The sequence below is a fragment of the Macrotis lagotis genome, chromosome X (genome assembly GCF_037893015.1).
Source record: "Macrotis lagotis isolate mMagLag1 chromosome X, bilby.v1.9.chrom.fasta, whole genome shotgun sequence".
NCBI lineage: Eukaryota > Metazoa > Chordata > Mammalia > Peramelemorphia > Peramelidae > Macrotis > Macrotis lagotis.
This window is the reverse complement of record NC_133666.1, coordinates 650,595,815-650,620,080: the sequence shown is the minus strand read 5'-3', so window position 1 is coordinate 650,620,080 and position 24,266 is coordinate 650,595,815. Positions and strand designations below refer to the sequence as shown.

The 24,266-nt window shown below is 47.8% G+C and overlaps 1 protein-coding gene across 4 annotated transcripts in view; it reads left to right on the top strand.

The window, feature by feature from the left end:
- MAST3 (microtubule associated serine/threonine kinase 3) overlaps nucleotides 1-23,925 on the top strand; it is an 82,975-nt gene extending 59,050 nt beyond the window's left edge. For 3 of the 4 annotated variants that reach the window (XM_074204830.1, XM_074204827.1, XM_074204829.1), the window contains 9 exons: nucleotides 773-882; nucleotides 3,535-3,683; nucleotides 4,760-5,004; nucleotides 5,366-5,569; nucleotides 6,497-6,723; nucleotides 8,937-9,059; nucleotides 9,390-9,526; nucleotides 11,895-12,076; nucleotides 14,746-23,925. In XM_074204830.1, the coding sequence (XP_074060931.1) occupies nucleotides 773-882; nucleotides 3,535-3,683; nucleotides 4,760-5,004; nucleotides 5,366-5,569; nucleotides 6,497-6,723; nucleotides 8,937-9,059; nucleotides 9,390-9,526; nucleotides 11,895-12,076; nucleotides 14,746-15,875 (2,507 nt within the window). In that variant the 3' untranslated portion in view covers nucleotides 15,876-23,925. The remainder of the gene's footprint in view (nucleotides 1-772; nucleotides 883-3,534; nucleotides 3,684-4,759; nucleotides 5,005-5,365; nucleotides 5,570-6,496; nucleotides 6,724-8,936; nucleotides 9,060-9,389; nucleotides 9,527-11,894; nucleotides 12,077-14,745) is intronic. The other variant, XM_074204831.1, reaches the window with a different exon arrangement.
- Nucleotides 23,926-24,266: the final 341 nt, after the last annotated feature.

The window sequence follows — 24,266 nt, the reverse complement described above, 5'->3', positions numbered from 1 at the left end:
CTCAGCCCCAAATTCAGTCACCTCCAAAGTCAAGTGGAAAATTCTCTGACTTTTAAAGCCTTCTCTATCCTGGCCCCTCCTGCCTTTCTAGTCTTCTGACCCTCCACTCCAACTCACCCTGCAGCCAAATGACTAGTCTCCTTGTCCCCATTCTGAAACTCTCTCCTCATCTTCCCCTTGTGGCTTTGCTAGATTCCCCCCCAGTATCAGCACTATCTCCACTTCTGCAGAATGCTCCTCCTGATCATAAGGCCAGAGCCTTCCCTCTGGGAAGGGGCCCAAGTGTGGCCTAGAGGCTCCTCTACTGTCTTTTGCCTTTCTTGTTTTTCTGTCACTTAGCAGACACTGTGGTGTCTGTCACAGTAGGTGTTTAATAAATGCTGGTTAATTAACTGATTGACTGCTTGAGTATCTCAGTCCAAACCATGTGTGATTTAAATAGGTAATCTGAGAAGGACACATGACCAGTCAGAACCAGAGCTGGGTCCAGAATCCAGGTCTCCTGCTCTCAGCTCCCCTCATACAGGCCAAAGAGACAGCCCTGGTAGAGAGAGGGGCTCAATGGGCAGGGTCTTCTGACTTATTTTTCAGTGATGACCCAGAGGGGCAGCAGGGGTATTTCAGATTTACTATTCTTCCCAGAAGAGCAACTGAGGAAGGGGAGCAAAGTAGAAAGGACTAGGTGACAAGGGGAGAGTCAGAGGACTGACTCTGCCCCTGCCCACCTGCGTGGCCTTTGGGCAAATGACTTACTATCTCTGGTTCCTTCTAGCTCGATCTGAAAGGTACCGCCACCTGGGGTCGGAGGATGACGAAACAAATGATGAGGAGTCCTCTACTGAAATCCCCCAGTTTTCTTCCTGCTCACACCGGTTTAGTAAGGTACTGTGTGTGTGTGTGTGTGTGTGTGTGTGTGTTGCTCATGTATGTGCGTGTGTTAGCGTCTCATCCCGTAAATCTAGTTTGCAAATTTTGCACTTAGAAGCATGATTAATTCCTCTTGGGGCGCTTGCCTAGGCACTCAGTCAGTCAATCAACAACATTTATTAAGTGCCTAGTAATCTGGTTAAGCTGCCCCCCCCCCCAAGCAATCTTTAGGTAGACAACAGTTTGTCTGACAGAAATCTGGGGGTTTCTGTCTCTGAGTGTGATCGAGTAGCAGGATCATGGACTGCATTCAGTGGGGAGGAAGAGAGGAGCTCTGATCAAACCCCTTCTGGAGGGGTGCGTTCCATTTTGGGGGCCAGAAACCAAAGGGGGAAAACTGGGGCTGAGGAGAAGGAATCCTTGGACTCCTGCCCTAGGGGAACTGAGGAGAAGGTTGAAGCTGAAAAGGAGAAGACTTGGGGGTGGGGGGGAGGAAGATTCAGACTGTTCTTGGCCCTTGGGAGCAGACCCAGGAGCAAAGAGACAAGTTGTAAGAAGCTGTACCAGAAGAAACAGGTTACTCCTCCACATCCCTAAGAGATGAAGAGTCCAGGTATTTTAACCCAAGACTTTTTTGTTTTCTTCACTGTAGTAGAATATATATTGGGCCAGCCATGGAATCCAGGAGGCTTGGGGGAGAGGCTCTGGTCTTGACCCTGTACAATTCGCTGCTCTTCTCAGTGTCCCCAGGCAGCTTTCAATTACAATTGAGTGGGTGATCTGTCCCAGAGTCCAGAGTTCCTCTGGGAGAGATCCCTTTCTTTTTCTTCATCATGATAATAAACCTTATCTGGAGAGTGGGGCAGGGAGGATTCTTTCTTCCTCCTCTAAGCAAAGGGGAGGAGCAACTACCACCAAGTCTTTCCAGTGGATTCATTTTCCCTGAATGAAATTAGAAATCTGAATAACAACCTTTGCAAAAATAAAACTTGGTTATTAAAATTATTTTATCACTTTCATATTCAAATATTAATATATTCTAGCTTTTCCCACTCTCACACCCTTAATGATTGGGGGAAAACAGTCCGGCCAAACTAACAACATGTTTTGACTGCTTCTGTTCAGTTTCCAGGGTATTCCACACCCATAGTCTCCGACCTCTACTCTGAGGAGAGGGAGATGCATTTTCTTAACTCTTCCCCAGGACCCATCTTGATCAGGATACATTACACCATATTTAGTTTCATTTACAAAAGCAAGGCTCTTGTTCCTCCCCCAAAGTCTCCTTTGATTCCTTATTGTAGTGTGGAGGGTGACCTGGGTTCTCAGAGTTGTTGAGCCAGCTCTGGCAGGTTCCACCTAGTGAAAAAATTGATAAGGTTTTAGGTCACAGCAACTTTCTCTCAGTTAGTAGACTTAGTAAAATCATTGAGTGTTTGAGGAGCCCTCCACATTGACCAAATTACAGATCCCTATTGGAACTCTTGGAGATGGGAAATTCTTATGAAAGTATTTTAGCCTAACAGTCAGTATCCCTAAATCATCAAAGTTAGAGAAGAAATAAGAATGAGACTGAAAGAAATAAAACATCTTGGATAAACCTTGGTTTCTTTCTTAACTAATTCTAAACTTAAATTGTTACTTATAACTTTATAACTTCTTAACTTTGAGCCAAAAGTTCTTTCCAAATATATATCCTTGTTGAGGCCTCTTGGCCTCAAAAACTCACTTTTCCCATCTGGCCTCTTATTTGTCACAGCCCCAATTTATCTGTTTCACTAGGTTGTCTTTGGGGCTCATCAAAGGGTGGTCACACTCTGTGTTTTCCCCCTCTAGGCATATGTGGAGGCAGAAAGGAAACAGGTCACTTATAATGTATGTTTCCTTTGCAACAGTGCAAATAAATTGAATTGTCTTCCCCCCCATTTCCCTCCCTATAGTAAGTAATATGTTTTATGGTCTCTCCCAGCTCTGACTTTCTATGTTCTAAGGATTCTCTTAGCCCTGATGAAGATTTACAGAATTTGAGAGTTGGGTTGGACCTAAACATCCATCTAATCTAATTCATACTCAAAAAGAATCCTCCCTACTCAACCCAACCCAGCCCCTACCAATAACATCTTTCAAATCACCATCTAGCTCATGTTTGATAACTTCCAGGGAGGGGAAGCACCCTCCAAAGCTCATGAGAAAGGAATCCCATCCCCTTTTTGGACAACTCTAATTGTTAGGAAGTTTTCCTGACTTCTAGACTCAACCTTTTCCAACTTCCCCCTGTCCCCCCCTCCCCACGCTTCTCCTGAAGAACAAGCCACTTCTTCCTCTGTCCGAGAACCCTACATCTCTACCGTCAGTGTAACCCAAGTTCTCTGTCCACTTTGACATTCTGGGCCTAAACATCTTGATGTAGAATGAAGGGAGTCCGGTTTCCCTTCAGGAATTAGGGCACATTTGGCTAATGTGGAGATATATTTTGCCTGCTTTCACTTGTTTAATTAATACTGCTTTCCTTCTCAGTGGGTGGGGAGAAGAGACAAAATTTGGAACTCAAAACTTGAAAAGAAAGCTGAATATAAATAAATAACAATTTAAACAACAACAAAAAGGAATTGGGGTGCCACGTCCCTTCTGGGCCAACGTGTGCCCTTCCTCTTTAATTTCCTGAAGGTTTATAGCAGTTCTGAATTCCTTGCTGTTCAGTCCAACCTGAACTTTTCCGAGAGAAGCTACAGTGAAGACAAAGAAGAAAGATCGGAGAAGTGGGATCGGGGTTCAGGGGAGGAGGAGAAGACCCGCCCTTTGAGCACAGAAGTTAGGTGAGTGAGAGCCCATGGGAATATGCATGGGGAGGATCTGCTCAAGCTCCCTCTGCACCTGGGTGTGGTGCTCTTCCCAGCTCACAAGTGGCACAGCCCCAGGGGTGGCTTCCTAGTCCTGAGGGGAGGAGGGCACCGCTGGCATCAGGACCTGGGTCAGCCATCCAGGGGTTCTACTGGCTCTCTGAAAAAGTCAGCTCCTTTCTCTAAGCCTCAATTTCCTCATCTGTAAAATGAGGCAGTAGTCCAGGTCCTGCCAAGCTCATGAGCTAGCTGTGAGGAAAGAGTCCTGTAAAAGCCAAACAATCTAAATGGTCCAGAAATGGGGCCCTGCCTGTTAAGGTGGTGAGTTCCCTATCCTGAAGGCACTGGGTAGCTGCATGCTGCGAATATGATAGAGGGCTTCCTCTTCACATAGGGCTGGGGCTGGTTCAGGGATGCCCAAAGACCCTTTCTTTGAGGACTGTTTCTAAAGGCCTAAAATAAAATGCCAAAGTTTACCAAGCACAGACTTCAGGTCATAGTAGAGTCAGGCAAGTACAGTTGGCCCTGAACTGTTATTATCAAGCTGTTATTAACCCTCCCCCCCCCACCTGCGAAGCCTAAGGAATGGGTACACAAAGGAAGGCAGAGGACAGTCCCTGCCCTTGAGGAGCTCCCCATCTACGGTGTGAGCAGGCAAGGCACCCCAGCATTATTGCCTGGTGTAGAGGCCTAAGATCACCTGTGACAGCCTGCAAACAACAGTGTAGAAACAAGATATGGCAGGATAAAGAGAGAAGAAAGTCACTCACCCTAAGGAGGAATCAGAACCAGCTTACTGAAGAAGCCAGAAGGCAGAGATGAGGAGGGAGGGCAATCCAAGGAGAATCTAGCCAGAATTGGGAGGGGCCAGGATCACAGCAGAATTTAAGAAGAATGGACTTTGAAAGTCCTGATCGGCAGAGAAGGGGCCATCCTGCACTGATAGAGACCCCAGATTGCAGTTAGGTCCCCAGCATCTGGGATAGGAAGGACTTTGTCCCCTTTGGCTGCCTTGGCACCCCTGCTTCCATCTCTCGGCTTCCTCCCTGCAGGCTGAGATCCTGGACGTCCTCTGGCTCCCTGCGGCATTCCTCCTCCTCCTCCTCCCAGCCTGAGCGGAGCCAGAGTCCTTCAGCCCTGAGCACCACCTACAGCCTGGACCCCATGCCCAAGTTCGCCTTCTCTTCCGAGGATGAAAGCTCTAACCAGGGACCTTCAAAACCAGAGAGGCCAATTTTCGTGTTGGGGGAACCTGAGGAGCCGGTGAAGGAAACAGCCAAAGCATCTGCTCTCACAGGTGGGTGCTGACCAGGGCTGGAGCTGGGTCAAATCTCTGTTCTGTCCCCTTTCTCCTCCATTCTCCCATGCTGAGAGAAATGATGACTCCCCCCTGGAACATACCCGCACTTCCCATTTCCCGGTGGTCCCTGGAGGGCTAGAGCCTGCTTGTCTTTTGTCCCTATTATCTAGATGGGAAAGTTGAGGCTCAGAGAGGTTGGTCAGCCAGCAAATGTCAGAAGATGGGGTTGAGCCCAAAGGTGCCTGGCTCCAGGGTAGAGTGGGTAAAGGAAAGGAGAGTGTGGGGCCTCTTCCAGGCCTGTGCTCCAGCCCAAGGGTCCATTCATGCCAACAGTCTCTCCCCATTCCCTTTTGTGTAGCTGAGGGTTCCAGCCTCAGCCATGTCCGGTTACGGAGCAATAGCACCGGGACGAAGAACTCCACACCCCGTGGCCTGGATGGTGGGGGGAGCCGGCGCCTCAGTGGCCAGAAGGAAATGCCAGAGAAGCAGAAGACGTCTCCTGGAGGGGGCCGGGTGCCCAAGTCAGCCTCAGTCTCAGCCCTCTCCCTCGTCATCACTTCAGGTAGAGTTGAACCTCTGGATTGTGCCCGCCCCCCCCCGCAGTGCTTGGATCCCTGCCTCTCCCTGTTGGCTGCAGGATCAGGGAGTTCTCTAGGCTCCAGAGGAGGCTTTTCATGGGATCATGATCCCAGCTGACCTTTCAATAGACTTTCACTGTTTGCAAAGCTCAACTGAGCACTGGTCTCCTTCAGTCCCCAAGGAGGAGGCAAGGTGGGAATTTGGGACATAATCGATAAACATTATTAAGCTCCTATCAATACAAACCATCCCAGAGTGAGATAGACCACTCCCTGGGTGAGATGTGCTGCCCCCTCTTGGGATCTTCGGATCTTCTCAGAGACTGGGGCCTCCTGACCAGACAGGGCATAGTCAAGGTTTTTTTGGGAAGGAGGGCAGGGTACAGATTCCCCAAACCCCAAGGTTCCTTTCTCAACCAAATTTCTGGGCTGCTATGAAAATCAAAACATTTAGAACTGAGGGAAAAAGCTCAAGGATGAGCTCATCCAGACCCCTCCTTTAACCATTGAGTCAGGAGTCCCTGAGTGGGGAAGTGACTCATCCCCATTTTACATTGGAAGACCCTGAGTCTCAGGGAGACTTAAGTCACTCGTTGCCAAAGTCACCCGGTGAGTTGGTGACCAGGCTGGGAGTCAGCGTCTCGGCTGCTGACCAAGGTCCCCCTCTGGGAATGTCATTCGGGGCCCTTGGATGAGTCATGGATGAGAAAACAAACTTGTTCCCAAACCATAAAGGGCTGAATTGCTCCCTCTTCCTTCTTTCCCCCCTTTCTCTTCCCTTGTGGTAATGGATTTATGTGGTGTAGACTGTAATCTCCTGGAGGACAGGGGACTAGGCTGTTTTGCCCCCATAACTTTGCATGGGGTCTGATCTGGCAGGTAACAAGGCTTGTTGAATTGAATCTCCACAGATGACTACAGTAGTGGGGCCCTAATGAGTCCCATCTCCCCCCATTCCCTCTCCTCCAACCCCTCCTCCCGGGACTCCTCCCCAAGCCGAGACTCCTCCATCGGCATCACCAACCTGCGGCCACCCATCATCATCCACAGCTCCGGGAAGAAGTTTGGCTTCAGCCTGAAGGCTATCCGTGTCTATATGGGCGACAGCGACGTCTACACTGTGCACCATGTGGTCTGGGTGAGTCAAAGCAGGGTGATGGGCAACATTCTCAAGGACATTAGAATGTGACGTGCCAGGGCTGGGAGGGCCCTTAGAACTGGGGACATTCCTTATTTACCTCCTGGTGCTCTAGTTTAGGAGTTGGCACTTGCACTGGCCATGTTTGATTCTGGTCAGGTAGCTTTCTTAGCAGCCAGGTGTTACAGGAGCTGGAGTGTGACCTGGCATGAGGAAGACTCCTTCCTGAGTTTAAACCCTGGGCAAGTCACATCCCCACCTTTGCCTTCAATTCATGGTCCAAACCACTCCAGTATTTCTGTAAGAAAACCTCAAAAGGGGTCACGAGAGTCTGAGACAGTAGACAACAAAACATATATTAAGTGTCTCCTATGAACCAAACACTCTGCAGAGTACTGGGAAAGAAAGGTGACAGGAGACCCCGACCATCCTCAGGGAGCTACAGATCCAGTGAGCTGCAATGTGCCAGCAAACTGAATATAAGCTAACTGGGAAGTCATTCCCAGACCTTCCCAGAGCCCAGCAGCCGCAAAGGAGGTGCTTCATGAATAGCAGCCCCACTGAGACAGGGGCTCTGGCACCTTGTCCTCAAGGTCTCAGGTTGTTGGTGCCAGTGCCAGGCCCAGAAGCCTCCTCCCCTGACTCCTGATTGCAGACTTGGTTCCCTGGACCACGGTTACTTTCTAAGAAATGGCTAAAATCCCTCTGGCAACAGCTTTGGGCATTCACAAACTCCCTGTGAGAAAACCAGATCATTTTAAATGTTCGGTAGAAATTATGTTTAGGGGCGGCTAGGTGGCGCAGTGGATAGAGCACTGGCCCTTGGAGTCAGGAGGACCTGAGTTCAAATCCGACCTCAGACACATAATTACCTAGCTGTGTGACCTTGGGCAAGCCACCTAACCCCATTGCCTTGCCAAAAACAACAACCAAAAAACCTAAAAAAAGTTATGTTTATACTCCATGTGATTTCTATACCCCAAATAGAACCCACCCCCAATGATCAAGAAGATTGAATGTTAGAGCTTGGAAATAACATGGAACGTGGGATGTCAGAGCTAGCATTGCTCATAGAATGTAGAATGTCATAAGCAGAAGAACCTAGAATGTCTAGGTGAAAAGGTAAAAAGGGCCATATGTACAGTCCAGTTCATAATTTTCTTCTGTCCTGGATGCCTTGGGGCAGTCAGTCTGGAGACAACAATGAACCTTTTCTCAGAATCATGTGTCTAAATGCCTAAGACAAAATCCACAGTCTTACAAAAGAAACCAAAAGTTGAGGGAAAATAAAGTCATAATTGACCAACTTTTGGCCCTCAAGTTGAGTCTGGATCGAGTCCAACCTCCTTTTATGGCTGGCTGACAGATGAATATTTCTCTCTTATGTTAAATAGCTAATTATTACATTAGGATTAAGGATTTTCCCCATTTCTACATCCTTATCCAGAAACTAACCAGTATGGGAAATATCTCTTAAAGATTTACCAGGTCAAGATCTAATCAGTCAGTAAAAGAAATTCTAAGTTTAAGCTAATAGCATATCCCTGCTCTTTGTCTTTGCTCAGATAGAGCCTGGGAAAAATTAATTCACCATGTTATCAAGACAGATGAAATGAAAATTGAGGTTTCTTTGACCAGGATTTTGCATTGACCTAAGTCTCTGTGTCCCCCCCCCCCCCCATATCCCACTTCCCATTTGATTTCCCAGAGTTAAGTAAGCACCCCTCAGGTATAGAGACTGACCTCACCACCATTAGGGGTCTTTGGTCTAAGAGAGATGATCAAAAGGTCATCCTTTTAATAACCTGCTGGCCTTATTTATAAAATGGTTAAATCATTCAGAAACTATAGCTCTAGAACTTTTTCATCGTCACAGAGAAAAGAAATAATTTGCCAAGATTCTGTGGTGCATTCCGTATCAAGTGATTATTAAATACCTATTGTTTGTCAGACACTGTGCCAAGCCCCAGGGCTAGAGTGAAGGGCAAACTCAGGCCCTTCCTTCAATTGCTCCCAGTCTGATGGGGTGGATGTGTGAACCCCTGTGTCCTAACAGGATACATCCCCAATAGCCCAGAGGTCATCTCAGAGAGAAGGCTCCAAAGTGAGGAGAGAGGGGTGAAGAGAGGGCCCCCAGAACCTGTGAGGAAGTCCCAGCTTTAGAGAGTAGGATAAAGCTGCTTTGGGTCATTTGCTGCCCCTCTTTCCTTCAGAGTGTGGAGGAGGGCAGTCCTGCGCAGGAAGCTGGCCTGAGGGCAGGAGACCTCATCACGCACATCAACGGAGAGTCAGTGCTTGGCCTGGTTCACATGGATGTAGTGGAGCTGCTGCTGAAGGTATCCCTCAATCCCTACCCTGAGGCCTGAGGCCCTGTGGACTCCCAGACCAAAGACACCTGTGACCCAATGGGGAAAGGGGAGATGGGCACAAAGAGAAGTGAGCGAGAGCAATGCCATGGCTGGGTGGAGGAAGTACATGGTGAGAAAGCAAGGTAGTTTTACACAGGGGTGACAAGAAGCCAAGGAAGGGGACACATCGGAAGATGGAAGAAGGGAGAGCAGGATATCAGTGGGTGGTGGGTGGAGAGGGATGCGATGATGGAAGTGGGGAGGCGACCCTGAAGGCTGGCCAGCTGCCATCCTTCAGCCTTGTCATCTCTCCTCCAGAGCAACAACAAGATCTCCCTTAGAACCACTGCCCTGGAGAACACCTCCATCAAGGTTGGGCCTGCCCGGAAGCACAGCAACAAAGGCCGCATGGCCCGACGGAGCAAGAAGAGCAGGAAGCGGGAGAGTCAGGACAGGTGTGTGCTCTGCACAGGCAGGAACAAATAACCTAGAGGGAGATACCTGGGCAGTCCAGGGGATGGAGCACCAGCCTTGAAGTCAGGCAGACCTAGCTTCAAATCCTGGGTTGGTCACTCGGTTTCCTCTCTAAAATAGGAGTGAGTCTGATAGCACAGTTGTCATGAGGATTAAATGAGATAAATCAGTAAAATCTTTGCAGACCTTCCTGTGCAATATTGTGGTAAGCTTCCAGTATCTCTCAAAGAGCAGCAGTTTGGAGCTGAAGATCCAAAGGCTCTTGAGTTCTGGATCTTGGGGGAAGTCACTTCCCTGTTTGAGCCTCAGTTGTAAATGAAAATGGGGGGGGGGGTTCCTAAAGGATTTTTCTAGCTAAAAGCCTATGTTCTGGGGTCTTTTCTGACTCTAATGACCAAAGAAGGTGAAGGGTCCCAAGACCTTGTTCTCTGTAGTTCAACTTAGAGAACTGGGAATGTTTGCCCATGGGCAGCTAAGTAGCGCAGAGGATAGAGTTCCAGGTCTGGAATTAAAAGACCCAAGTTCAGATCTGCCTCAGACACTAGCTGTGTGACTCTGGGCAAGTTATTTCACCATGTTTGCCTCAATTTTTTCATTGTTAAAATGAACTGGAGAAGGAAATGGCAAGCCTCTCCAGTTTCCTGCCAAGAAAACCTAGATGGGGTCATGGAGGGCTGGACAGCCCTGAAACTACCCAAAAAACAGACTTCACACCTTCTCTTACAGGATCCTCTAGTGTGCAGGTTGTATCAGGCCACTAGAGTGAGCCATAGTGCTCCCACACCAGGCCTGAGCTCAGATGCAGCCCCAGTCACCTCACCTCTGCCTCAATTTCCTCATCTGTAACATGGGGATAATTGTACTACCTGCCTCTCCCAGGGCTGTTGTGAAGATCAAACAAATCATATTTTAAAAATGCTTAGGTGACTAGGTGACTCAGTGGATAGAGCACTGGCCCTGGAGTCAGGCGTACCTGGGTTCAAATCCGGCCTCAGACACTTAATAATTACCTAGCTGTGTGGCCTTGGGCAAGCCACTTAACCCCATTGCTTTGAAAAAAACAAAAAAAAATGCTTCATAGGGTCCCTGGTTCACAATGGTGCTGTTGAGACAGTAGTTATTAGTGTAGCTCGGAGCCAAGGCTCTGACTTATCTGGAGTCGTATCCATGGCCAGTGAGCATGGGGGTCACCTGACTCCCAAAGCACCTCTGCGCTTCCCATGATATGTCCTCCAGAAGCCTTTCTCAGAATCAGGTTTCTAAATAATTGAAGGAAATGCCACATTTCAGGGACACATTAGTTCACAGATTCTCCTAAAGGCTGTCCAGTATCTGGACCCCGAGTTAAGATCTCCTGCTCCAAACTGTCTGCGTATCCTTTGATTTTCATATAAAAATGCTTGGAAGGGATCTTTCAAAGAAATCCAGTCCAGTCTGCCTTCCTCCTGGCTTTATTTTCCATGCGAAATACTTCCTTATGGGGTTTCTCAGGGCGAGGAGAATATTGAGAGGAACTAGGGGAGTGATTTCATAAGCTCTAAAAAGAAATGAGGAATCTGTGGTTTTAGAGCTATGGGTCTTGCTCAAAATAAATCTCTGGCAGAAGTTTGGAGCAGGGCAGGGACCCTGATTCCCCAGACACTGCTGGCTAACCTAGCCAGGGCCATTTATGGTGCCACCAACCAGACTGTCTGGGCTGACCCTGCATCGTCCGAAGCTGCTGAGAACCAGTCTCCTCTAGAGGAGAAACTGCCCAGGCATCCCCCAAAATGTCTCCTGGACTCCTTACCCTGCCTCGGAGTTCTGAAAGCCGTCTGCCTTGGAACTTGTTGCATAATCACACAGACAATTTTTGGTTTTTTCCAACACTTCAAACTAAGAGATGATGTCATTTAAAGTAATTTACATTTTAGAGGTTTGCCATGTCATAATGTAAAGAGAGCTAGGCCTGAGAACTTGGAGTGTCTGAGATAGGCCCTCGGAACCCAGGATGTCAGAGCTGGGAGGACCTTGGAACAGGGAATATCAGAGCTATCTTGTAAAGGGATTCTTAGAGATTTCAGGTTGGGCAAAAAATTAAATTACATTTTTCTTTTTGCCACTTTATGTTTCCCTTTATAATGTTATGGATTTAATTTTATGCCTTTAAAAGCCATTCTAAGAGGGGGTCAGTCCATTCTTGGACTTCCTCAGATGCCAGAGATCCAGAGCACAAAAAAAACCCCATTATTTTACAAAGGTGGAAGCTGAGACTGGGAGGAAAGGGACTTAGGACAGTCACCCGTGTCCTGGCTTTCACTGGGCCTACATGCACTTCAAGGGACTTATTGTTCTTCTCCACCTTTGTAGGAGGAAGTCTCTCTTCAAGAAGATCTCCAAGCAGTCGACAATGCTGTCCACAAGTCGAAGTTTCTCTTCTGGGCTCCACCACTCTCTGTCTTCTAGTGAGAGCCTTCCTGGCTCTCCAACCCACAGTCTATCCCCCGGACCTACCACCCCCTGCCGCAGCCCTGCTCCTGATGCCCCACCAGGTACCATGCGGTTGTTTCCTCTTTCCTTGGTAGTGTCTGGGAGCCCTCCTGGTGTTTGGGGCTGCCTCTTCTCTCTGTTTGCCTGTGTAGGCAATGTATTCTCTTTGTCTCAAAATCTTTTTAGAAAACTCGAGGTTGGGTTCTCTAGGTGGTTAGCTCAGGCCCTGAGAACACTCGCCTTCCTGAGCACCTCGTTTAGCTGTGTGCCAGCGTGGATTTTATATCATCCTGTAGAACCATTTATCTAGTACCTACTAGTCCCTGCCCTCAGAGAGCAGCTGCAAAACCCCCATGCACAGACCCGCTAGTGGAGAAGTAATGACCAGGAGGCAGAGACGTGCAGACATGGGGAAATGCTGACAATTTTATTTTCACTAAAGCCATAACTGAAATTCTCCCAATTCTAATTCCTTCCATAATTTCAAAATCTTAATCTGAGAATCAGTAGGTCAGCCTCCTCAGGACACCCAAGGAACCCATGAAACAAAGCTGAAGAGCCTCTGCCCTTGTCCAGCCCCACCCTAATGAGGATATCCCCAGAGCACGGCCAGCGAGGATAGTTTGCCTGCCTTTACTTGGAGACCTCAGTGAGGGACCCCCTTGTCTTTGTCCTTTCTTTGAATCCCTGGTGCTGGCCACCCAGTAGGTGCCAAATAAAGACTAATTGACTAACTCTAGGTAACTATGGCAACCTTTACATACTTTTAAGAAGGTAATTTATCATTATCTCTTTCCGCACTCCCTAAATTCCTAATTCTTTTAGTTGGTTGTTATGTGGTACCATCCCAACCTCTTTTGTTATCCTGCTCTCCCTCCAGTTTTTCAACGTTTTACACATTTTCTGTGTTCTCCCTAAAGTGGGGCACCCACTGGGGAGAGTACAGCAGGCCTGACTGTCCCTTCCCTGCTCTTCCACTGGTGATTCTAACAGGACTTGAATCCAGTGAATCTAGAAACCAGTGAGCGGATGGATGGGGCCTTTCACATTGGCTTCATCTCCAGTGCTTTGTTAATTGGCAAGATTCAGAAATTTTGTCTATGCCATAGCTATTCAAAAGCCTACATGCACACATGTGCACACACTCACACGCATACTCTCTATACAGTGCCTTTCACAAATAATCATAATTTCTTCTTTAGGGGAAATGAGGCTGATTGACTATGACACCTGTATTTTGGGATGGTATATTTGTTATCGTTTCACTGTTTCACTCCAGAATTCTGATTTTCTTGCGATACCATTTTGGATTAGACCTTTGAATGTTTTTCATTTTTTTAAAATTACATATTTTTTCAATTAGTCTATATCAATATCAATGATGTTTTTGGGGTTTTTTTTAGTATTTTATGGGCATTTATATATATTTTTTTGCTAGGCAGTGGGGTTAAGTGGCTTGCCCAAGGCCACACAGCTAGGTAATTATTAAGTGTCTGAGACCAGATTTGAACCCAGGTACTCCTGACTCCAGGGCCGGTGCTTTATCCACTGCGCCACCTAGCCACCCCATTTTTTTCAATTAGTAAGCATTTATCTTTTCCTATTTTGTTCCCCCCACTGAAAAAAAGAGAGAGAGAGAGAGAGAGAGAGTTAAAACAAAACCTTTAGAACCAATATGCTTGGTGAAACAAAACAGATTCTCACACTGACCATGTCCAAATATGTGTGTCTCGTAGTCTACCATCCAGAGTTGCATTCATCATTGATCCTCTGGGTCAGGGCTGGTCAGTGTTTTGATCAGAATTCTTGAGTCTTTCAGTATTGACAGTTTTTTTCTGGTTCAACTCACATCAGTTTACATTAGTTTCCTCTGAAAAGGTCATTTTCTTCATTTCTTACAGCATAATAGTATTCTTTTCCATTCATTTGCCATTGCCCAGTTGAGGGCACCATTCTTGGCCACCATAAAAAGATCTGCAGTACACATTTTTGGATCCTTTTCTGTGGATCCTTTTCTGGGATTTATTTAGGGTAGACCTTGTTTCCAGACCAACTTTGATAAATCTGGTTGATCACTGTTCACATACCACCTCCCCCATCCTCACTTCTCTTGATGCTCCATTCTATGCTCATCTGCACCTCAAGACCCAGGGCAGATGGTGGAGGCATCCAGCAGAGGCAACCTGGAGGTGGTATGGGGTGTTGGTGACTTCAGTCCCTGCTTCTCCTCCTTTCCACCCTTCTGTCTTCAGACCAGTCAGTCCAGTCCAACAGGCATCATTAAGGACTTTGTTCTGTACCAGGGTCTGGACCAGATGCTGGAGATACAGCCCCTGCCCCCCAGGAGATTCCCTTCTACTGGGGGATATAGATGATTATCAGGATGAGGTTTTGAGAAGAGAACTAGTACCTCCGGGCAGTTCAGAAAGCCATCTTGTAGGGAGCAGTCCACAAGCTGATTGCTCAAGGCCACTAGGGGGCGCAGCAGTGGGCCACCTTGGACTTGGGAGTCAAAAAGCCTTGAGTTCTGATGCTGCCCCAGACTCTTGCTAGCTCAGGGAACTCTTCAGACTCAGTTTCCTCCTCTGTGAAGTGAAGACATTCATGGCACCTCCCTCTCCCCCAGTGTTGTTAGGAGAGTGAGGTCATCTTTGTCATGTGCTTCGCATGGCCAGGGGGGCTCAGGGAGTCTTGGCTTTGGTTTCTACCTTTGATGTTTCTCCTTTTCCAGATGCCACGTCGCCGCAGAGCACCTCCCCCTCTTCCAGCACGCCCACCTCCCCAGCGGGCCACATCCGGCCCAGCTCCCTGCACGGGCTGGCATCCAAGCTGGGGGCCCCACGATATAAAGTTGGTCGCCGGAAGTCAACGAGCAGCATCCCTCCATCCCCGCTGGCCTGTACTCCCTCCCCAGGACCCCAGCCCCCATCACCACAGAGGTCTCCATCTCCTTTACCAGGTTACCCCAAAAACCTCTATGCCTTCCAGGGTAAGACCTTGTCTCCTCCAATGATCACCAGGCAAACGTCTCGGCCTCGGAGTGCCGAGACCCCCCGATCTCCTCTCCTGAAGCGAGGGCAGTCTGCTGACAAAATTACCCCATCTTTGGTGGAAAAGAAGCCGCTGGGGGGCCGTAAACTCACTCTTGAAATGCCAGCAGGAGATGGGGATGGGCTTGAGGAGACATCTGTCCAGGCCTTCTCAGGGGCTGCTGGTGGTGGTCCTGGAGACCATGGCCGAGCCAGCCGGGGGAGAGACTGGGCCGGAGACCGCCATGAGCGGGACCAGGAGGTGGTGGTCATGAGGCGCCTGAACCTCTCAGAGCGCCGAGACTCCTTCAAAAAACAAGAGGCTGTCCAGGAGGTGAGCTTCGATGAGCCGGAGCCCCCGGGCTTGGGGGACGAGGGATCCTGCAGGCAGGAGGGCCAGGAGGAGCTGAGGGGGCTGCAGCCAGGGACGCGTGAGCAGAAGCCCCCACCCGTCCCCCAGATTGCTGTGCAGGGCTTGGAGGGTGAGGTGCATGAGCCAGGCTCGGCCGAGTGGGAATGTCAGGGCTCTTATCCTCCCCTCCAGCTGGTGGCCAAGGTCTACACCGAGCAGACAGACGGGACCAAGGCAGTAGAGTACAAGAGTCTCTCATCCCAGCGGCGGAACAGCAGGGATCTCCGGGACTTGAATTCAGGGCCGCAGCCTCCCAGGGTGGGCCGGATTCTTCGGGGTCCCCTGCAGGCGGCCAAGTCCCTGCCCATCCTTCAGCTCTCGGGAGGCCAGGAGCGGGCAGGACCTGAGCCTCGAGCTCCCAGAGCGAGTCCACGGGATGCAGCAGGTCCAGTGAAGAAGAAAGATGGGGACCGGCGCTAGGAGCCACACTCGCAGTGGGAAGTGGGAAGTCGCATCAGAAAGAGGTGCCCGCCTGCCCATCCCATCGGGGCTGCAAGGACCCCCACCCCCGCCCATCCCACCCATTCTGCATCTGCCTCTCAGATCTGAGTCCAGTTGATGCATGCGTCCTCGTGACGGGGTGCGGGAGAAAGGAAGCTCGCCGCCTTCCAAAAGCCACAAACCTCAGGAAGAGCAAGCCTTTGGGTCATGCCCCTTTGGAGAAAAACAGAACACCAGACCCAGTACAAGGAAACCTTGGACTTGAACAAGAACCACCACAAGTCTTTTCTACGAACTGGAAAGAAGTCTCCTTATTTTTGTAGCATGCAGGTGCAGTGGGGTGAGAGAAAGGCTTTCCTTAGCCAGTCGGGCACTTTTGTAAATAGCCTTGGAGGCAGATCCCTACAATTAATTTATTACTTTTATAAGCTAAGATGAGACTTGTGCACAGAGCTTCCGTGAAGGCACCTTGATTCGGAGGAGCTGCTTCCTCACCCAGGAGCGAGGAACAAAATCCTTCAATTGCTCCTGTCCGGGTTTTTCTATTTTTTGGTGGGGGGGGAGGGTTTGGTTTTTAACTTTTGCCTCAATCAGTAGCATTGTCCCAGTGCCAGGGGTCCAGCCAGGGCTCTGTGGTGCTCCAGATCCGACTGTGACCAAATTGGAGAAGGGCTGGAGGCTGCGCAGCTGTCTGCCTACCGCTGTCACCCACCTGCTGCGGCCAGGAGGGAAAGGGGGTTCTTTCTACTGAAATCAGAAATCTGTTCCTTGGCCCTGCTTAAGTATGGGATGGTGGGAACAGCTGCTCAGAGGGTGGTGGGGAGGTCTGTCTCGCCAGAGGTGTCTGGATCGGGCTGGGTGATTCAGATGCAATAGAACTACTCCCCCCCCCCACAGCCCCCCAGTTTTTTCCTTTGGTGAGATGCTCACCCAGCCCAACCCCATCCACATGCACATGCATAGCAGAAATGACTAGGATGCAAACTTCCCCTGAACTGGTTGTCACGGGCTGGAGCTGCTAATTGCAGACCCTTTCTATGTCCAGTGACCTTTAAGAAGGAAAGGTTAAGGCTGGAAGGGTTCTCTTCTCTCCTTCCTCTCCACCCCACCACCCAAACAAACCCGCATGTTTACTGTAAAGCAGCACTTTGGGAGGAAAACAAGAGCCTGGTTTTGAGCCTTGGGGACACTTTCTGCCAAAACAGATTTTCTCACGGGATAGCAGAGTTGGTGTGTAATTTCCATGGACCGTTTTAGTCACTGAATAATGTTAAAGCTGCTAGGGCCCTTAGAGGGCACAGCAGGTCAGGGCTGGGAGGACCCTTAGAACACAGGATGTCAGAGCTGGGGAGGACCCTTAGAACACAGGATGACAGAGATGAGAGGGCCCTTAGAATACATGAGGATAGAGCTAGAAGGGCCCTTAGGTCACAAAGGCAGAGCTGAGAATGTGAGAGGTGATATAATTTGTCCAAGACCACATGGTAGTTTAGTGACAGAGCTGAGACTGGAACCTGACCCATAACTCCAGCACTGAGATCTCTCTCCTCTAGCACTGCCCCATTACTACCAGAAGCCAACTGGAAAATCCCCTACACTTTGTTTTTCTCCAAGTCACTCTTGCAAACTCTCTGCATCAGTAGTTTTTCTCTTTGGAGCCTGTGGGGCATGGAGGTTCTGTTCTTTGTCTCTGGACTTCAGTCTCAATTACTGGTTTGGAGTTTAAACTTGTGTTTCAAGTATTTGAGTTTCCAAACATTTCCTTTTGGAGAAAAAAAAAGTGGAAATGGGCATGGGAATATCCAGGAATGACATGGTAGTCCTATTAACATTTTTATTTTGGGATCCCAGCCACTGTCCTCATTAATTCACCTAGCATACCTTTACTGACATTTTTCCTAACCCATCTTGTTTGTTCTGGAGAGGTATTTTAAGGCTAGAATGAGGTGGGGCAGGATGCCTGTGGGACCAGCAAGGGAAAAGCCAGACTCCCTGGGAAGTACAGTCTGGCTGCCTCTGAAGGATAGAGCAGAGATTTCCATCACCTGAGAAGCTTCTCTTCCCTAGGTTGGCCTCTGTGTGCCAGGTTTTTCTCCCATCATCCTGGCCCAGACAGACAGAAGACTAGTTCCTTGTTCCTTCCAGGGAATCAAATCTGCCTTATGTTATCATTGCTTACACTTGGGCAGGGAGTGAGTCCTCAAAACCTGAGCTAAAAACAGATGGAATTTCACTATCCAGGATATTAGATTGTGCATTAGCTCTTTGAGTTGTGACTTTGCAGTACCCAAAGGGCCTGGAATTCCTTGACAGATCTAGTTGGCTTGGGAACATTGTGGGAGTGGGCACTTGAGTGGGAGACAGAATGGCTGGAAGACCTGGGCCCTTCCTGGCTGTGTGATCTCAGTTACCTCCCCTGAAGAATGGGGACAGTAGACTTGATGGGCTCTCAGACCCTTCCAGCTCTAGCACTACAGTCCTATGATGCTTCGCGCAGGTAGCCCCTCCCTCCATCAACATCAGTAGTGGCCCCTCTTAGTAAACAATCTGCTGTGATGGAGGAAAATGGGTCATCTCATGGCCAGCCTTAAGGTGATGATAGACCCATAGTCCACTGATGGACCCCAGTACACAGATTTCGACCTGTTAAGACCTGCAGAACCCAGGGTCACTACTATTCAGGAGGCAATGAGGGAAGGGTTCTTACCGAAGTTAGCTCACTGGGGGACAACTGAGGAGCCCCCTTCCTTGTCCTGACTAGGTTAAACCTCTTGGTTCCAAGGGGAGTTAAACAAAGATATATATTTTTTCTTTTTTTTTTGGCAAGGCAAATGGGGTTAAATGGCTTTCCCAAGGCCACACAGCTAGACAGTTATTAAGATTCTGAGGCCGGATCTGAACTCAGGTCCTGCTGACTCCAAGGCCAGTGCTCTATCCACTGTGCCACCTAGCCGCCCCCAAAGATGTATACTTAGATCCTGTTAAGATAAAGAGATACATCTTTAAGTATTAGATTTACAAGCATTTATTAATTGTCCCTAAACTCATAATGAGACTGCTCCCTGCCCTCTGGGAGTTTGCATTCTTCTCAAGTTAACTCAGGTTTGTGTATGAACCCAGAGCACTCTTCCCCACCACCCCCCCCTGCCCCCAGCCTAAAAGTGATGTTCTTGAAAGACTGTGACATCAGGGAGGTGAGGTACCACATGCCTGTGAATTGGATTTGAGTGAGGGGGTGTTGTGCTGTGTCACCAGCCCACTTTCTCCTCCAGAGCCATCTGGCTCCAGTGGCCAGATATGAATCTGGATGACTGGAGATGGCCCTGGATGGAAGGCAATCAGGGTTAAGTGACTTGTTCAAGGTCATGCAGCTGGTCGGTAGCTGAGGCTGGATTTGAATTCAGGGCTACTACCCACTGTACCATCTAGTTGTCCTGGTAGCCCAAAGGAAAAAAACCACTGAATGGCAAGCTCTAATTTTCTGGAATTGGAATCTTCAGAAAATTTCCTGGGGATAGCCAGGAGTAACCATGTATAAATTTCCTAGTTAAATGTATTTTTGTCTTCTTAACATCTTTTTCAATTTTTGGCTCCTATTTAAGCTTGAGGACATGCATTCTGCCCTTCTTTAATTCTCACTGTGTTCTTTTGTGTTTGAATAGTGCTTTAAAATAGTGTGATTTCCTATCTGTTTTTTTCAGCAGTATGAGAATCAATGGAAAAAGGTTCCCTTTTGCTTCCCAAGATGTAAATCATCAGTGGAGGTTTCCTCTGTGGTCCAGGGTGTAGAGCCAAGTCTCCATGCTTCCCCAGGCGAGTCCTCAAACCACAGTCCAACCCTAAGCCAATAGGTTTTCCCGATGGCTAGACCTGTAGAAACTGAAGCTAGGCTGAAACAGCCCAGGGTCGAGCTCAGTGATATCCATGAGGAGACCTTCCCTTCTCCAGTGATCATCCCTATTTTATCCTACACTTATTCCCCATATTTTGACCATTCCATTCGTGTATATTCATCTGAGGTCACAATTTAGGGGTTGCCTTCCTCCTTGGATTTTGTCTCCTGTAAATTCCTGGGCCCCCTCCTTGGTTACTATTCCTCCTAGAAGCTAGGTAGTGCCTGTCACATAGTGGGTGTTTGATAAAAGAGAACTCCCCATAAACAAGAGAGCCTTTCTAATGAGCTCTACCTAAGGTCACCAGTCAACTCCACAATTATTTATTAAATCATTTATTAAACACCCACTTAGAAGCTCGGAAGTGGGTCAGAAACAAGCATGGCTCTCTTGAAGCTGTCAGCAGAGAGCAATTGCTCTCAATAGGGCTGAGCCAGAGGCTGGGGCTCCAGGCTGACCTTCACCCCCTCTTTTGTCCCCAGACCCCATTAGGCATCTGGTGATACAGCTCCCTTCTCAAAATCATGTTTTTAAATAATTGAAGGAAATAGGGCAGTTAGGTGGCATAGTAGACTGAGTTCTGGCCCTAGAGTCAGGAGGACCCAAGTTCAAATGTAGCCTTGGACATCTAGCTATGTGACCTTGATCAAGTCACAACCCCAATTGCCTCATCTTCCCTATCCCCCCCCCCCAAAAAAAAATTGAAGGAAGTAGATTTCCTTAAAATTTAGTGAAAATTAAGATGTCATTTTGACTGCAAACACCCCCCTCCATGTCTGTCTGCAGACTTCTTGGGGGGGTGGGGTAGAGGTTGTCTGTGGGCCCCAGGTTAAGAACTTCAGAACTAGTTCTGCCACCACTTCACCAGTCACTTTCTACAGGTTTCAGATCACCACCCCTGTATTAGGAAGGATCTGGGGTTGGTTAGCAGTTGTGTCCTGACACCCCTTTCTCAGAATCATGTTTTTAAATGCCTCAAAAAAACTAAAATCTTTAAAGTTTTCACAAATGATAGATTAAGAACCCTCTTTCCAATTGAAAGCAGTTAAATGACCCAGTGAATAAAGGGCTGGATCCAGAGACAGGAAGACCAAAGTTCAAATCCCAGCTCAGTGTCTAGGTGACCCCCACACTTGTTTGCCTCAGCTTCCCTATCTATAAAACGGAGATAAGTGCCTACATTGAAGGATCATTATGAGAATCAACAGAGATAATATTTGTAAAGTGTTTAGCACAGTATCTGGTGTTCCCTTCTCAGTGGAGAGTTCCCTTAGGGTCTGTCTTCCAATATAATATGTGCTGTAACCCCTTGAATTATGGAATGGCAGATCTGGAAGAACCTTGGATTATAGAATGTTAAAACTGGAAAAGAGTTAGGAGGCATTTTGAAAACAATGTCAGCCTTTTGAAGTGTTCCCTCTCCCCAGAGAACTTCAGACAGAATTGAGGTGAGCTTGTTGGTGTTACTGTAGGGGAGATTCTAGTTTAAACTAGGCCTATCTTCACTCAATTCTCAAGGCCAGTTTATAGTCCGGTCAATCTATTCTTCAGGAGGCTTGCCGGAGTTCACACCGGCTTCTGGTATAGTGGCCCTGCCTTCTTGCCCGACATGTTTTATTTCCAGTAAAGGAAAAGGTCCAGTCCTATTTTCTGAGGCCAGACAAATCCAAACAGCAGTAGCATCATCCATCATCCAACAACACCAGGCTTGGATTAAGGGGCAGGATGTCCATCTCCAATACTGAAAAATGTGAGTGTACACATTAGAGGCCACAGAAGTTTAGGGTAAAGTCATGAGTGATGGAACAAACCTGTGATTCCCCACTCCTGGGTTGGTAGATTTCATGAGCACAGGATTCTGAGCTGCAACAGGCCAAGCCTAACAATTTGGGGAGCCCCTGGGAGGAAGGCACCACCGGGCTCAGATTGGAAACAGCAGGTCAGAACCCTCCTGCTGATCAGCTGTGAGTAAGGGAGACCCAACCTCAAAAAAAAAAAAGTGATGAAAGATCTTTGGCTTTGCAGGGATTTTCCAGAGCTAGTTTGCTAGCATAATACCCGTAGATCTGTTTCTGTTGAGTTTCCTTTAAAACAGGAAATGGCCATTTTTTAAATGAATTTTTTTTTCCTCTTTGGAAGCCAGGTGCTTTCATCTTTTAAGGCCTAATGGCTTAGCCACGAGTCTAATCTTGGGTTCTTCTAGACCTTAGATGTTCAGCAAAACATTTATCATGGTAGAAACTGGAACCACCCCATGGGGGGGGGGGACCTTGCATTGTGACCTGTGTGAACTCTCATGTTATGTGACAGTGATGTTGTCTTCCTCTTGTAGGGAGCCCCGAGAACTCGCCCACAGAATTCCCACAGGGTCCCAGCTGACTTCCCGAAGCTTGCTTGTGGACATATAGAAGTCAATCTGGCATGAATACTTGTACATGTCTTAGAGTATTGAGCAAGAAAAGCAATTGTTTATGTAGCCTCTCTCAGCCTCTTCTGACCTGCAGCTCAGACATCCAGCCTGTAGACAGTTGCTGTTAAAGGTACATCATGAATGAATGGCCCAACTCCCATAGTCTTCGCTGGGAGATTGTCTAAAACCAAAAACTGATCCATCTCCAGCTGGCAGGAGGAGCCTTGGACAAGTGAAGGGGCCATTCAGGTAGCCAGTGAGGGTCCCCAGGTAGACTTTTAAACCCAAGTCTTCTAGCTCCGAGTCTAGTGCTCGTCACCCTGATCCAACTCGGTTTACCATGGATTAACAGACCTGAAAGAAAAGGGATTTGCCCAAGTTCACAAGCACAAGAACCAGACCCAAGAAACCAGATTTCCTAAGGTCCAAGCCCCCCTTCCTTATTTTTTTTATTTTCCCCCCTTCCTTATTCTTAAGTGAAATCCAAAAAAGAAAATGGGATGATCAGATGAGGAAATTCTGAAGGGAATAGTTTTTAAAAAACCTAGGAAATGTTCAGCCACGTCTGAGAATTTTTACATTTTTTTCAGCCCATCCCCCTCTCCCCCCACAAAGTTGGAATATACAGGGAAATACATGGGCCAACATCTTGTTTGTCTTTTGGGGAAACATTCTGTATAATTTAGACTCATAATGGAAAATTCAACAGCCCCAGCAAAAGCTGTCCACTTCCTCCTATGGTTTTAAGGACAAGTATTAGCTGAGCTGCTCCTCCCCTTTAATAACTCAAGTGCTATTTCCCACCCACCCCCTTTGCTGCCAGGGTTCTGTGTAAGTTGGTGAGCTTCGTACACTCCCTACCCCTCTCTTGTGATGGTGAGCTTTGTATGAAGTGGGAGCTGCTCCCCCTTACCCTTGTTTTCTCTGCCATCAATGTTTACATCTCAGTATGCATGTCTGCCATTTCTGGCGTCAAGCTCTTGCCTCAGTTGTACTGAGAATCCTGGGCACCCAGCCTTTTATGTGTTGAATTTCTAGGACTCCTGTACAGTTTGTATTGCTGCCGATGAATGTCAGTATCATGTTGCCAGACCATGTCAAGTGTGGTTTGTTTTTTTAATGTGACCAAAGCTTTTGGGTAGTTCCCCCTCCCCCTTTTCCTTCCTGCCCATTCCCCAGGCTTCTAGGTCTGTTGGACCTGGTTACTTTGCTCATTACCCTGAAGTCTGTCCTCTCCCGGTCTGCACAGAAAACAAGTCACCCTGCCCATTCCATCACTAGCTGGCCACAGTGCATGACTTGTTCCCCTCATCTCCATTTGCAGAAACCTGGGAGTTTTTCTGGGTTTTCGATTGAATAAAAAAAAAATTAAGAAAAAAAGAAAAGCATCTGTATTCATTTGTGCTGAGTTGTCAGTAAGCATCTATTAATCACTCACTGTATATGTGTCAGATTCTTCAGCAAATAGCCACAATTTTGTAGGGGCTCTCAATCTAATGGGAAGGATACCATTCAAACAGCTAGGTACAAAGAGAAACTGGAAAAACTGCTTGCAGAAAGTGAACATTTGAGGGAGCAAGTTGCATTGGGATAGTGATCTGAGGTAACCAGCAAGTCCCCAGAGCTGGAAAAGGCCTTCCAGGCAAGATAAATCAAGTTCAATCCAGGCCACTTTCCATTATACTATTCTAAGAGAGGAGAAAAAGGAGGAAGCACCTCACACAGTGAATTTTCCTGTGTGAAATCCTGATGGAAGAGGAAGGTGATGCCAAGGTACCTTGGTGGGAGAAACTCATATCCTCTTCCTAAAGGTCTTCACAACTCTCTAAGGTGGACAGGAGTATAATTCTGCTCATTTTGCAGATGAAACTGATGCTCAAGAAAAGTTGAAATGACTTGTCCAAGGTCGCATGGCAAATCTGGACTCAACTAATCAAAAAGCATCTACTAAATGCTTACTATGGGCTCACCATGGGTTACAAAGATCAGGTTAAAAAGAAATAAAACAGCTCTTGCCCTCAGACAATTATCTTCTAATGAAGAAGAAAGCAAAAACCTATACAAAGC